Source organism: Glycine max, chromosome 16, assembly GCF_000004515.6.
Source record: "Glycine max cultivar Williams 82 chromosome 16, Glycine_max_v4.0, whole genome shotgun sequence".
In the NCBI taxonomy this organism is placed as follows: Eukaryota; Viridiplantae; Streptophyta; class Magnoliopsida; order Fabales; family Fabaceae; genus Glycine; species Glycine max.
The window spans coordinates 30796010-30810368 of NC_038252.2; the positions used below are offsets into that span (position 1 = coordinate 30796010).

Sequence of the window (14359 nt, forward strand, 5' to 3'; positions counted from 1 at the left end):
TTATATAAATATGTATATCGGAATAGAGAATGTTACAATAATGATCTTTCAACTATTCAAATATATTTAGAACGATCCTTTATTTGAGTGCTATTCAAAGTATAAAGTTGAATATATTTAAATAATTAAAGGATTATTTTGAACATTTTAAATAAAATAAAATATCAAAGCGAACTTTTAAAAAGATAAATGATCATATTTAACAAAATAAATAAGCTAAATAACTAAAATAGTCATTTAACCTTGGAAATATAACCTCAATTAATTGAAAGATATTTATAAGATGTCATCCTTAAATATGATAAAAGTAATTAAAATTTATTTATATTTGAATCATTATTTGTGTTGCTTACTATAATTTAGTCTGGAGGGAGTGCATTTTGAGGTACTAAAGTAAAACTTTTAAGTTAAAGGGATCAAATTGAAAAAATAAATTATAGATAAGAGGTAGCTTTTTATTTTAACCTAATAAAAATTATAAAACATTGTTCAACAATTAACATTTTACTTAGTTATGTAAATTGCCCCTTGTTTCATAGGATACTCACAACACACAAGGCTTAATTTTTTTTAATTTATAGAAATCAAAGATAATTGTCAGAAGATTCGTAATAACTCATAAATTTATACATCTGGTTTAAAATAGACCCCTTTCTTGATGCAAGGCTTTAAGAATGTGTATACCTCATATATTAATGGCAAAATTGCACTTTTGGTCTCTCAGTTTATCTCCAATTTCGGATTTGGCCCCCCTATAATTTAATTCATAAATTTGGTCCCCCAATTTTATAAATCTCTGCAAAATTGGTATAGAAAGCCCGATTTGGACGTTGACCGTTAACCTTAGACGTTGATTGCCACGTGTCAACGTTTGAGTGGTTTCCTGTAAATGCTTCATTTTTTGTAAGTAAATTTTTACTTTTGGTCCCCCAGTTTTACTCCAATTTCGATTTTGGTCCCCTTATAATTTAATTCGCACATTTGGTCCCTCAGTTTTATAAATTCCTTTATAAATTCAGCCAAATTTCATTACTGGAGAAGTTGTATTTCAAATTTCAAACAAAAATACCATTGTCATACATAGGCCACTTAAGTAGTCGTATACACATAATACCGCATGGGGGAGCAAAAAAAGAAAAAAAAAGGGGGGGGGGTTATTACAGAACCTGTTAAAGTAAGAGATCTGAAAATTTCAGACCCAGGTTGGGATTCATGCGCCACTTTCTCAAGTTGAACAATCTCAGAAGTGGGAGAGAGACAAAGAGTGATTTTTCTCTGGGTTCCAAGTGAGTGAAAAACTTGCGATGAAAAAAAAGTGCGAGATTTATCAAGACTTACCATGTCTCTAGCACCAGTAGCTAAACCATTCAAAAGACCAATTTTGCAGGAATAATTTATAAAGAGATTTATAAAACTGGGAGACTAAATGTGTGAATTAAACTATAGAGGGACCAAAATCAAAATTGGAGTAAAACTGGGGGACCAACAAAAAATGAAGTCTTTACAGGGAATCACTCAGGCGTTGACATGTCATTGACACGTGGCAGTCACACATGGCATTGACACGTGACAATCAACGTCTGAGGTTAACGGTCAACGTCCAAATCGGGCTTTCAGGACTAATCTTGCAAGAATTTATAAAACTGGGAGACCAAATTTATAAATTAAATTATAGGGAGGCCAAATCCGTAATTAAAGATAAAGTGGGAGACTAATTTTGTAATTTTGCCTATATTAATTGGTTTTGGAGAAAAGATATGGCAGAACAAGAGATCATCCTTGTAGACACGTTTTATTTTATTTTTAACTATATGCGATTTTACACTTTAGATAACTCAACATTGTCTTGCCCTCAAGGATGAATTATTGAGCTGTCCCAGACCAAGATAAATTGTTAATGAGTGAATTGGCTTCACAGCAAAGAAGCACGGGCACAATAATTATATCTCGACAAGTTAACGACGAAATGCACACCACAAAATCTTATTTAGTCCGATCGCATCATAATACATTGCCTTGGGTGTAGTGCTACCACGTGCTTCAAATGAATGTCTGACATATATAATAAAATAATATATCTTTTCCTGGAGTATTTCAGTGTTTGGTGTTTTTAGGCTCTTGACACTTTTATAAACCCCATTGGTGCTCTCATTATTCTCCAAGGTAGGAAACCCATAAATTTATTCTAGTAATACATTTCTGGGTTTTGTTTGCCTTGTGTGTATCTTTCTATTGACGAGAATAATGGAATGTTCCCAATTCTCTGTTTTTTTGCTTTTGTCCATTTTTGTGGGAATTTGTTTAGCTTCTACTGAGGAACAGGAAAGGGACAGGATTGCCAAGCTGCCAGGACAACCAGAAAATGTGCTATTTGCACACTACTCAGGCTATGTGACTGTGAATGAAGAAGCTGGGAGAGCATTGTTCTATTGGCTGGTTGAGACACCAGCTAGTATTGAACCAAGTTCAAGACCACTAGTGTTGTGGCTCAATGGTGGACCTGGATGCTCCTCTATTGGTTATGGAGCAGCTGAAGAAATTGGCCCTTTTAGAATTAATTCTGATGGGAATTCACTTTACTCCAATCCTTATGCTTGGAACAACTGTAAGGGAAATTATTGTTTTGGTTTTGGTCTTTTCCTACAATGTTTTTTTTTTCTTTTTTCTTTTTGGTTTGTGTTCGCTAGTGGCAAATGTACTACCCTTCTCCTGCAATCTGTTTTTTTTTTTTTTTTTTTTAATTTTTCTTTTGTGTTCTGCAGTGGCAAATATACTCTTCCTTGATTCTCCTGCTGGTGTTGGCTTTTCATATTCTAACACAACATCTGATCTGTATACAGCAGGTGACCAAAGGACAGGTAATGTAGTTGCTTGCTTGCTGATGGAAGATAATTGATTAATTTTAGTTTTGCTTATTGTATCCATGATATCAATTAACTTAAGCTTTAGGCCACAAAAAAAATTATTTATTTTTAGTTTTTATAAAAGAAAGAAGACCTTGTATTTTAGCAAAAAGGTCACAATGTTTACGAAAAGGATCTAATTTATACCTTTTACTTAAAGTAATAATTTTTTTTTCTTAAAATTTGTTTGAAGCATCACTTATCGCTGGGTCGGCCAGCATGATATATATTGGTGTTGTGTGATTTTGACATGGTTCTTTTCTTCTTCTGAATTTGCAGCTGAAGATGCATATACATTCCTTGTTAATTGGTTTGAAAGATTTCCTCAGTATAAGCATAGAGATTTCTACATTGCTGGAGAAAGTTATGCAGGTCCTCTTCTATGCTAAAATACTGTTAATTGAATGCCTTGTTGGATGATAGATTATTATCCAACTCTTTACAAATTCATTTCAGGTCACTATGTTCCTCAGTTGTCTCAACTTGTTTACCGGAGAAATAAAGGAATCGAGAATCCAGTTATAAATTTCAAGGGTTTTATGGTGAGCTTGTAACTTTCTTGAAAAAATGATATCTTTTATATCTCCTATTATGCTAATCAAATATGAGAACCTTCCTTAAAAATCTTCAAATGAGTTTGATTTTTCGTGTGATCATTGTCAGGTTGGAAATGCAGTCATTGATGATTTCCATGATTATATTGGAACATTTGAGTACTGGTGGGTCAATGGTTTGATTTCAGATTCCACATATAAGAAGCTGGGAATTGCCTGTGACTTTTATTCTTCTGAGCATCCACCAGAGAATTGTGTGGAAGCTCTCGAACTTGCAACTTTGGAGCAGGGAAACATTGATCCATATAGCATTTATACACCAGTATGCAATGATATAGCAGCAATCAAACGCCGTTTGGGGGGTCGCTATGTAAGCTTTTATATCAACATATTCAATTTTTTACTTAATAACATGACACCTAGATATAAGTCATTGCATGCCATTGTAGTTGTGAATCAGAACAATGTAATTTTAATAACAAATGTTATCTTGAAACTCAGATGTCTTTCTTTTCAATTCATTTTTGTCTTTAGAACTAGGTAGAGATCACGGGTACTTTTAATTGGGATCGAAAGTAATTTTTCCCTGACTGATTTTCCAGATCATTTTTTTTATAAATTGTTCATTCCATCAATCTTTGACACTAACCTCATCAATTTTGCTAAACATGGCACTTCTCAGTTTGTCACGAGTCACCAAATTGACAAACTTAGTGTGATAAACCGACATAAAGACTAATTTGGTTTATCAGAAAAATTTTATAGAGTAAGTGGAACTTTTTAAACTTAATAGATAAAACTGAAACCAAAATTCTATTTTAACCTGTTTATATATCTTTGGCATATGCTCTTGATTTTTATTTTATTGTTTTCTGCTTTTTCCCCTTACGTGGTTTCCAAACCCAGCCATGGTTGTCTCGAGCATATGATCCCTGTACTGAGAGGTACTCTACCTTGTATTTCAATCGTCCAGAAGTTCAGAAGGCACTTCATGCCAATGTAACTGGGATTCCTTATTCATGGGCAGGATGCAAGTATGTTAACCTTATATATATATATATATATATTGGAGATGCTTAATTTCATGAGACATACTTTATTTCAATCTTTACTGAAAAGTATTTTCTTGACAGTGATGTTATTGTGGAAAATTGGGGTGATTCTCCGCTATCTATGCTTCCAATATATCAAGAACTTATTGAAGGTGGTATCAGAATATGGGTATTCAGGTATATTCTGAAAACCCGGTGATTTCAGTTATTAATAAGTAACTTTAATGCTGAGAATGAATTTTGCTTGTCCAAATGTGTGTTTGGGGGTGTGGCCGTTAACTTAGGCTTGTCTCTCCCAAAAATCTCGTGAAATAGACTTATTTATGTGAAAGTTAGGATTTGTGATTCTGAACAATGTGGAGAGAGAATGTATACCTACATTGGATAATCGTAATCAAACATACAGCAAGTAATAAGAATCATTCTACTGTATTCGTAAAACATAATTAAATTTTGATATGTTGCGTCCTAAATTTTGATGTAAAGTAAAAAGTTATTAAACTAACTATCTTCTTGGTGCCTAAAGACTCTTCACGATGCGAAGATATGGGAAGTGTCATTGTACGTGGTCTTACTCCTTACATATCCAAAGAAATTGTTTTCAGATTCAAACTCACGAGCAATTGATTACCAAAGTGCAACTTGACCTCTGCACTAGGACTATAAAAAAAGTATTAATGACTTTGAAGAAATTAATTTTAGGAAAGTCATGTATAACATAATTTTATACATCTCATTAAAAAAATTTCTCATTTTAATTTTTTAATCAATGACTAAGAACACTGGTTAGTATTTTTCTTAATTTTATTAAGTAGAAACCATAATCAAACATGTTATTCACAAAATGAAAAATCCATGTTAGAAGCTAGTTTTTTTTTATATTTTGGTTGCACTTAAATAATTTTTCTCACATTGCTGACCATGGTTCTGAGTGTTAATTTCCCCATCTGCAGTGGAGACACTGATTCAGTAGTTCCTGTAACCGCGTCTCGGTATTCAATCCGTGCCTTGAACCTATCTACCATCATCAATTGGTACGCTTGGTATGATAATGACGAGGTTGGTGCTACCTTTGAAAATGATACCAATTGAACATGTTATTATTACTTATTTTTTTGCAATTCTATTATTATCTATATGCTGAGGATCTTTTCTTCTATGAAGGTTGGTGGCTGGAGTCAAGTTTATGAGGGGCTTACATTGGTTACAGTAAGAGGGGCAGGGCACGAGGTTCCACTTCATAAACCCCGCCAAGGTTTTATCCTTTTCAAGACATTCTTGGAGGACAAGAACATGCCATTGCCAATTGATAGAAGCCTTAGTGGCCCAACTGATAAATCACTGAACAAGAACATTCGGTTGGCTAGGCCCATACGCAAGATCACTATGCCATCATCGACGCAGGGCTTTACTTATTAGATTTCTATCTTTGTTGTTCTACAATAAAACACCCCTTCTACAATAAAACACCCCTTTCTGCACCGATTTAGAGGGGCTATGTATTTTGTTATATAAGTGATCTTAATAATTTAAGAGGGGTGAATTAAATTAAAAAATTTCTCGTTTAATTGACTTCTAAATCCCCTTTTAAATCTATAAGTTAAAAATATTGAAGATGAAGATAAAAATTATATCAACAGAATACTTAAAGTATGCAAGATAAATAGAATATAAAAGATAAAGTAATAAATATAGGAAAGAGAGAAATGCAAACTCAGTTTATCCTGATTCGGTCACTTTTTGTGTCTATGTTTAATTCTCAAGCAATCCACTTGAAATTTTCTCTAATTTTATAAAAAATCCTTTTTACAACTTCTAAACATCCAAGGGATCTCTTTCCCTTGTGTTCAAACAACTCACATTCAAGAGACAAAAAATCTCTTGATCTTAATAAATCTTTAAAGAAAGTACAAATGTTTTTTTTCTTTTAGAGAAGAAGATACAAGATGAAGTTTTGAGAAGAATCCTTAATTGATTTGCAAGTGTTTGACCAATGATTTTTGTTTGAGAGGATAAGATAATGATGTTCTAAAAAACTCTCTAAAAATTTTCGTAGATAAGTCACATATTTATAGGCCCTTGGTGGTTTTTCAAAAACTTATGAAGGGATGTGACTTTTTTGAGTAACTTTTAAAATTTTTGTTCTGGTAATCGATTATAACTTTTTGGCAATCGATTACACAGTTATGCACTGAGGAGTCATGACTTTTCAATTTGAATTTTTGTAGTTTCGTTAATGGTAATCGATTACAGTTTTCAAATTTCAAATTTTCTGAAAAGGCTTTTTAAAATAATCTTGCTTCTGGTAATCAATTACTAGTGGAAAAATGTCTTTTTTAAAAAATGTTAAAAATATTTTAAAACCTTTTTATAATCAATTTAAAAATTATGTTGTGAGGTCAAACCTTTGCAATCACCAAGAGACTCTTTTAAAATAGATAGACTAAGACTTAGTTTTCTTGTTGATCTTTGTTTTCTTGGTCTTGATTTAGACTTGAAATAAAACTTGTGTTGCTTTTGTCTTGGTATCATCAAAACCTTCATACACATACATTTAAATTCTTCCCCATTTTGATGATGACAACCAGTTGAAATCATTTGCTGAAAAATATTTCTTTTGCAAGACGATCACTCTCCTTTAATTTTGCAATCATTGCTTAGTAGAAAATATTTTAGAGCAAGTCCAAAACAGTATTTATAAATGACCAAAGCATTCATAAAAGAAGCAACCAAGTTTGAAAATATCAAGTCTTAAACAATAGTATGAATGACCAAAGCATCCACAGAAAAACAACTAAAGAAGAAATAAACAGCAAATCCAAAACAGAAATATAAAGAACCAAATTTGAAATAAACCCAATGCAGAAAATTTGAAATATCAAGGAAATTAAAGACAGATAATGCTAGAAATCATGACAAATATGTGATTATAAGTAATTAATATACAATTAAGCAATAAAAAACATTTATGAGTATGCATAATCACGAAAAAAATCATCAAATGCAATTATTATAAACATCCAAAGTAATCAATCATCATAAACAAACAAAACAACCATTTCACTCAACCAAAGTAAACAATCATCATAATCAAGCATGAAAAATAACTATTAAACACAATAATTTTACTCAACCAAAGTAAACAATAATCATAATCAATCATGATAAACAATCAAAGTTAAACATTCATCATAATCATCATAATCAAGCATGATAATTAAACAGTATAAACATCCAAAGTGGCTAGGATTCTAAGTTATTTAGGTCTATGAGTCCTAATTCTCTTCTAATAGCAAAAAAGTTTTCTTTGGGAAGAGGTTTTGTGAAGATATCAGCTAACTGATTCTTTGTGTCAACAAATTCTAATATGCAATTCCCTTTTTGAACATGATCTCGAAGGAAGTGATGTCTTATTTCAATATGCTTTGTTATAGAGTGCATAATAGGATTTTTGGACAGATTAATTGCACTTGTATTGTCACATTGGATAGATATATGATCAAGTTTTAAACCATTATCAGAAAGTTGTTTCATCTAGAGTATTTGTGCATCACAATTTCCAGCAGAAATATATTCTGCCTCTACAGTGGATAAGACAATACTATTTTATTTTTTACTATGCCATGATACTAGAGCGGAACCAATAAAATGACAAGTTTCACTAGTGCTCTTTCTATCAGTTTTGCATCTGAAAAAATTAGAATCAGAGTATCCTATTAAGTTATAAGAGGAATTCTTAGGATACCATAATCCTAGATTCATAGTGCCTAATAAGTATCTCATTATTCTTTTAACTGCACTAAGATGAGATTTTTTGGTATTTTCTTGATATCTTGCACGCATACAAACACTAAACATTATATCAGGTCTACTTGTTGATAAATAAAGAAGATATCCGATCATACCTCTATATTTCTTTATGTCTATTAACTGACCGGTTTCATCTTTATCCAGATAGCAGGCAGTGCTCATAGGAGTGGCCATGTGTTTAGCATTTTCCATCCCAAACATGTTAATTAGTTCTTTGTAATATTTTGGCTAACTAATAAATATTTCATTCTTTGTTTGCTTTATTTGTAGTCCAAGGAAGAAATGTAACTCACCCATCATGGACATTTCAAATTCATTTTACATATCTTGAGAGAATTCTTTGCACAGAGAATCATTAGTTGACCTAAAGATTATATCATCAACATATATTTGTACTAAGAGAATATCATGCAATTTTCTTTTGATAAAGAGTGTGGTATTAACCTTTCCTCTTGTAAAGCCTTTTTCTAAAAGAAATTTGCTCAATTGTTCATACCAAGCCCTAGGGGCTTGTTTCAAACCATATAGAGCCTTATTCAATTTAAAGACATGATTGGACTTTTCCGAGTTTTCAAAACCAGGAGGTTGATCAACATAAACTTCTTCTTGGATGAAACCATTTAAAAAAACACTTTTAACATCCATTTGATAAATTTTAAAATCCATTATGGATGCAAAGGCTAATAACATTCTAATGGCTTATAATCTGGCTACTGGAGCATATGTTTCTTCATAATTTATTCCTTCTTCTTGATTATACCCTTTCGACACTAATCTAGCCTTGTTTTTAATAACTATTCCATGTTCATCCAATTTGTTTCTAAATACCCATTTAGTTCTTATAACTGGATGATCATTAGGTTTATCAACTAATTCCTATACTTGATTTCTTTCAAATTGATTCAACTCTTATTGCATAGCAATAATTCAGTGTTCATCAATTATGGCTTCATTTAAATTTTTAGGTTTAATTAAAGAAACAAAAACCATATTATTGCATGCATCTTTGAGAGAGTGTCGAGTTGTTACCCCTTTTGAGATGTCACTGATGATATTATCAAGAGGATGATATCTTGAAGTTCTACACTCTCTTGGAAGATCTATATTTGTTTTATTTTCATCAATTTGAAAGTCTTCTTCATTACCATTTCCTTTGCCTTTGTGCCCTTTCTCATCAATGTGTATATCTTCTAATGAATATGTAATATCATCAAGTGTTTCCTTTCTTGGCCTTATAGGGTCAGTCTCATTAAAAGTAACATAGATAGATTCTTCAATAATCATGGTTCTTTTGTTATAAATCCTAAAAGCTTTACTATTCAAGGAATAGCCAAGGAATATACCTTCATCAGATTTTGCATCTAACTTACCTAAGTTGTCTTTCCCGTTGTTTAACACAAAACACTTACATCCAAAAACATTAAGATGAAAAATGTTCGGTTTTCTTCCTTTGTACAATTCATATGGAGTTTTCTTTAAGATTGGTCTAATTAAAGTTCTATTCATTATATAACATGCAGTATTAACAGCTTCAACCCATAAATATTTAGGAAGATTTGTATCATTAAGCAAAGTTCTGGCTATTTCTTCTAAAGATCTATTTTTCCTCTCAACTACTTCATTTTGTTGAGGGGTTCTAGGTGCAGAAAAATTATGTTTAATGTCATTTTAATCACAAATTGATTCAAAATCCTTATTTTCAAATTCTCCTCCATGATCACTCTTAATAGATGTAATATTGAGATTTTTCTTGTTTTCAATGATTTTAGCAAGTTTCTTAAAAGCATGAAAAACATCTATTTTGTGAGTGAGAAATAATGTCCATGTGAATCTTAAATAATCATAAACTATAACTAGAGCATAGTAATTTCCTCCAAAACTCATAGTTCTAGAGGAACCAAAAAGATACATATGCAAAAGTTGTAAGGGTTGAGTTGTAGAAACAATATTCTTTGATTTGAAAGAAACCCTTGTTTCCTTTTTTTTCATGCATCACATAATCTATCTTTTTCAAATTTGAGTTTTGGAAAACCAATCACTAAATCCTTAGAAATTAGTTTATTTAAATGTTTCATGTTTATATTAGCAATTCTTCTATGCCATAACCAAAAATCATCATATTTACTAAGAAAACATTGAGCATGATTTGATGTTTTATCTAAATTTATCATGTATACGTTATTAGTTCTATAGCCTATATGTTTTGTATTTTTATCATGTTTATTTTCAATAACACAATTATGAGAGTCAAATGATACTAGAAAGCCTTTATCACATAATTGACTAACACTTAGTAGACTATGCTTAAGACCATCAACAAGTAAAACATTTTGAATGAAGGTAGATGGATTCATACCTATTTTTACGATTCCAATAATTTTACATTTGTTGTTCTCTCCATAAGTCACATGTCCACTTTTCTTAGGAGATATATGAGTAAATTTTGATGCATCTCTCATCATTAGTTTTGAGCATCCGTTATCAATGTACCAACTTTTCTTCAAGAAATCCTCTTCTTCGCTATCATAGTTTTTGGCCATGAGACTCAGATTCACGACTTCATTTTCTGAATCTCCTGATGAATCTATATCATTATCTTCCCAAGTGATGTAAGCTTTCTTTGCTTTCTTGTCTTTGAAATTTTTCTTGTCAGACTTCTCCATTCTTTTCTTGAAATTAGGGCAATCAACTCTTAGATGTCAAGGTTGATTACATTCATAGCACTTTGGAACAGAAGAAAAGTCTTCTTTTTTATTTGGATTGAAATTTGTTCTTCTTTGATTTCCTTTGTTCCTTAGAAACTTGTTGAATCTCGTTATGAAGAAACTAAAATCATCATCTTATTCTATTTTATTCAAGTATTCTCTATCATTTTCTTCTTGAATAGAAGATGCGACTTTAAGTGCATTTCCTTTCTTCTTTTTTTGTTATTTTCTTCATGTTGATTTAGTCTCATAAGTTCCATTTCGTGTTCCTAAAGCTTTCCAAAAGGAATTGCAAGAGACATGTTAGTGAGATCTCTTGATTATGCAATTGTAGTTACCTTTGGTTGTCATTCCCTGCTTAAACATCTTAGAACTTTGTTAATGAGATCCTCATTAGGAAATATCTTTCCTAATGATGCAGGATGATTAACTATATGTGTAAATCTCTTTTGCATATCTTGTATGGTCTCATTTTGATTCATTCTTGTTGGATCAAGTGGCCTCGGAATAATTAAGAATGGGGGGTTGAATTAATTATTAATGTGTCTTGACTAATTTAAAAAATTATCCTTCTTAATGTTACTAGATTCAACTAGGCTTTTACTACTAAGTTAAGAAAGTAAAGAACAGAAACAATAACTTAACCAAAAGTAAAAGCGACAATTAAAAGTACACAACGGAAATTAAAGAGTGTAGGGAAGAAGAAGACAAACACAAGATTTATATTGGTTCAGCCACAACCCGTGCCTACATCCAGTCACCAAGCAACCAACGGTTCTTGAGATTTCTTTCAACCTTGTAAAATCCTTTACAAGCCAAAGATCCACAAGGGATGTATCCTTCCTTGTTCTCTTTGAACAACCAAGTGGACGTACCCTCCACTTGAACTAATCCACAAGAGATGTACCTTATCTTGTTCTCAGTATAACAACCCAAGTAGATGTATCCTCTACTTGTACCACAAAGGATGTACCCTCCAATGTGTTAGGACAAAGAATTCTTAGGCGATTAGTCCTTTGAATTCTCTGTGAGGGGGATACAAAAGATATCTCAGGCGGTTAGTCCTTTGAAATCTTTTGTCAAGAGGGAGAAGGGAAGAAACAAAAGAATTCTCAGACGGTTAGTCTTTTGAATCTTTTGGCAAGAGAAAGAAGTGAATGAAGAAGGAGAATAACACAAGTTTTTGGTCAATGAACTTTTATTGAAAGAGAAAGTATTGCACAAAAAATTTTAGAAAGATGAAGAGAAATGAATGAAAGAAATCTGTTATGCATGAAAGGAAATCCATTTTTGGTTCTTTGAAATTCATGCCATGGTCACATATTTATAATCATTTGATGACTCAAGTTAAAGTTTGTGACTCTTGGCAATTTCTAGTCACATTTTAAAAATTGTGACTCTGTTGAAAACTAGTCACATTAAAAGTTGTGACTCTTTTGAAAACTAGTCACTTAAAGATTGTGACTTTTGAAAAAATCTTCAGAAACAATTCACTTTAAGAATTGTGACTTTTGGTAATTTATTTTTCGAAATCAGTCGCTGGTAATCGATTACCATCATGGTGTAATCGATTACACATCAATAGATGTGACTTTTCATGTTTAAATTTGAAAATCAAAACGTTTAGAAACACTGGTAATCAATTATAAGTATTGTGTAATCGATTACACAAGTTAAAAATGATTTGAAAATGTTTTATCACTAGTTGTGACTCTTGAAATTTGAAATCTAACGTTTTAAAACATTAATAATCGATTACATGCTCATGGTAATCGATTACAGATTTGTAAGTCAGTTTTGAAAACAATGCTGGCTACTGGTAATCGATTGCTACCTTCTGGTAATCTATTACCAGAGAGTAAAACTCTTTGGTAAAAGATTTTGTGAAAAAATTTTGTACTACTCAATGTTTTGAAAAACTTTTTTAGTACTTATCTTGATTGAGTCTTCTCTTGATTCTTGAATCTTGAGTCTTAAATCTTAATCTTGATTGTTCTTGAATCTTGATTATTGAAACTTGATTGTTCTTGAATCTTGAATCTTGAAACTTGATTCTTGAAGCTTTTTGACTCCTGATTCTTTGGAACTTGCTTAACTCTTGATTCTTTGGCATCATCAAAATAATCTTGGAAGTCATTGCTTCCACAATTCTGAAAAGTTCATATTCATGTGTTAGGGTGTTTATTCTAGATCTGTTAACATTTGTTGTTCCTTCATGGGTTACTTGTAATGTATCCCATATTTCCTTTGCATTCTTACAATTTGAGACTCTAAAGTATTCATCCATTCCTAATGCAGAGGTAATTATATTTTTAGCCTTTAAGTTATATTGTACCCTTCTTCTTTCCTCTTCATCCCATTGTTCCCTAGGTTTTTCTATAGTTGCATTTCCTACTATCATTGTAGGAATGTAAGGACCGATTTCAATAGCTTCCCCGATGTTTGAATCTACAGCCTCTATGAAGATTTGCATGCGAGTTTTCCAGTAATGATAACCCACACCATTAAATATAGGAGGCATATTAATGAAGTTTCCTTCGGGAAATAGGAAGTTTGATGAAGCTATAATTATTCTTGAGGTTTTTAAACTTTATACAAGAATCAAGCTCTGATGCCACTTGTTGGACAAATGACCTCAATAACTTAATAGGGGGGTGGATTAAGTTAAAAAAATTATCGTTTAATTGACTTCTAAATCCCCTTTTAAATTTATATGTTAAGAATATTGAAGATGAAGATGAAAATTATATCAACAGAATACTTCAAGTGTGCAAGATAAATAAAATATACAAGATAAAGTAATAAAGATAAGGAAGAGAGAAATGCAAAATCAATTTATCCTGGTTCCGCCACTTCCCGTGCCTACGTCCAGTCCTCAATCAACCCACTTGAGATTTCCACTAACTTTGTAAAAAAATTTTTTTTTTACAACTTCTGAACACCCAAGGGATTCATTTCCATTGTGTTCAGGAAACTCACAATTCAAGAGACAAACAACCTCTTGATCTCAATAAGTTTTTAAAGAAAGTACAAATATTTTTCTCTCTTTTAGAGAAGAAGATATAAGAGATGGAGTTCTTAGAAGAATCCTTAATTGATTTGCAAGTGTTTGACCAATGATTTGTTTTTGAGAGGATAAAACAATGATGTTCTGAAAAACTCTCTAAAAACTTTCATAGTTAAGTCACATATTTATAGGTTATTGGTGTCTTTTCAAAAACTTATGAAGGGATGTGACTTTTCAGAGTAACTTTTAAAATTTCCCGACTGGTAACCGATTACAACTCTTTGCTAATTGATTACACAGTTATGTAATGAGGAGTCATGACTTTTCA

General features: G+C 31.7%; 1 protein-coding gene across 1 annotated transcript; it reads left to right on the forward strand.

Annotated features, from left to right (window-relative positions):
- Nucleotides 1–1975: 1975 nt before the first annotated feature.
- On the forward strand, nucleotides 1976–6007 carry LOC100796815 (serine carboxypeptidase-like 27). The gene is made up of 9 exons (XM_003547968.5): nucleotides 1976–2605; nucleotides 2763–2858; nucleotides 3183–3275; nucleotides 3360–3445; nucleotides 3567–3827; nucleotides 4364–4491; nucleotides 4591–4686; nucleotides 5463–5568; nucleotides 5674–6007. Exons 1-9 carry the CDS (start codon nucleotides 2245–2247, stop codon nucleotides 5926–5928), a joined length of 1482 nt encoding a protein of 493 aa, XP_003548016.1. The 5' UTR covers nucleotides 1976–2244; the 3' UTR covers nucleotides 5929–6007.
- Nucleotides 6008–14359: the final 8352 nt, after the last annotated feature.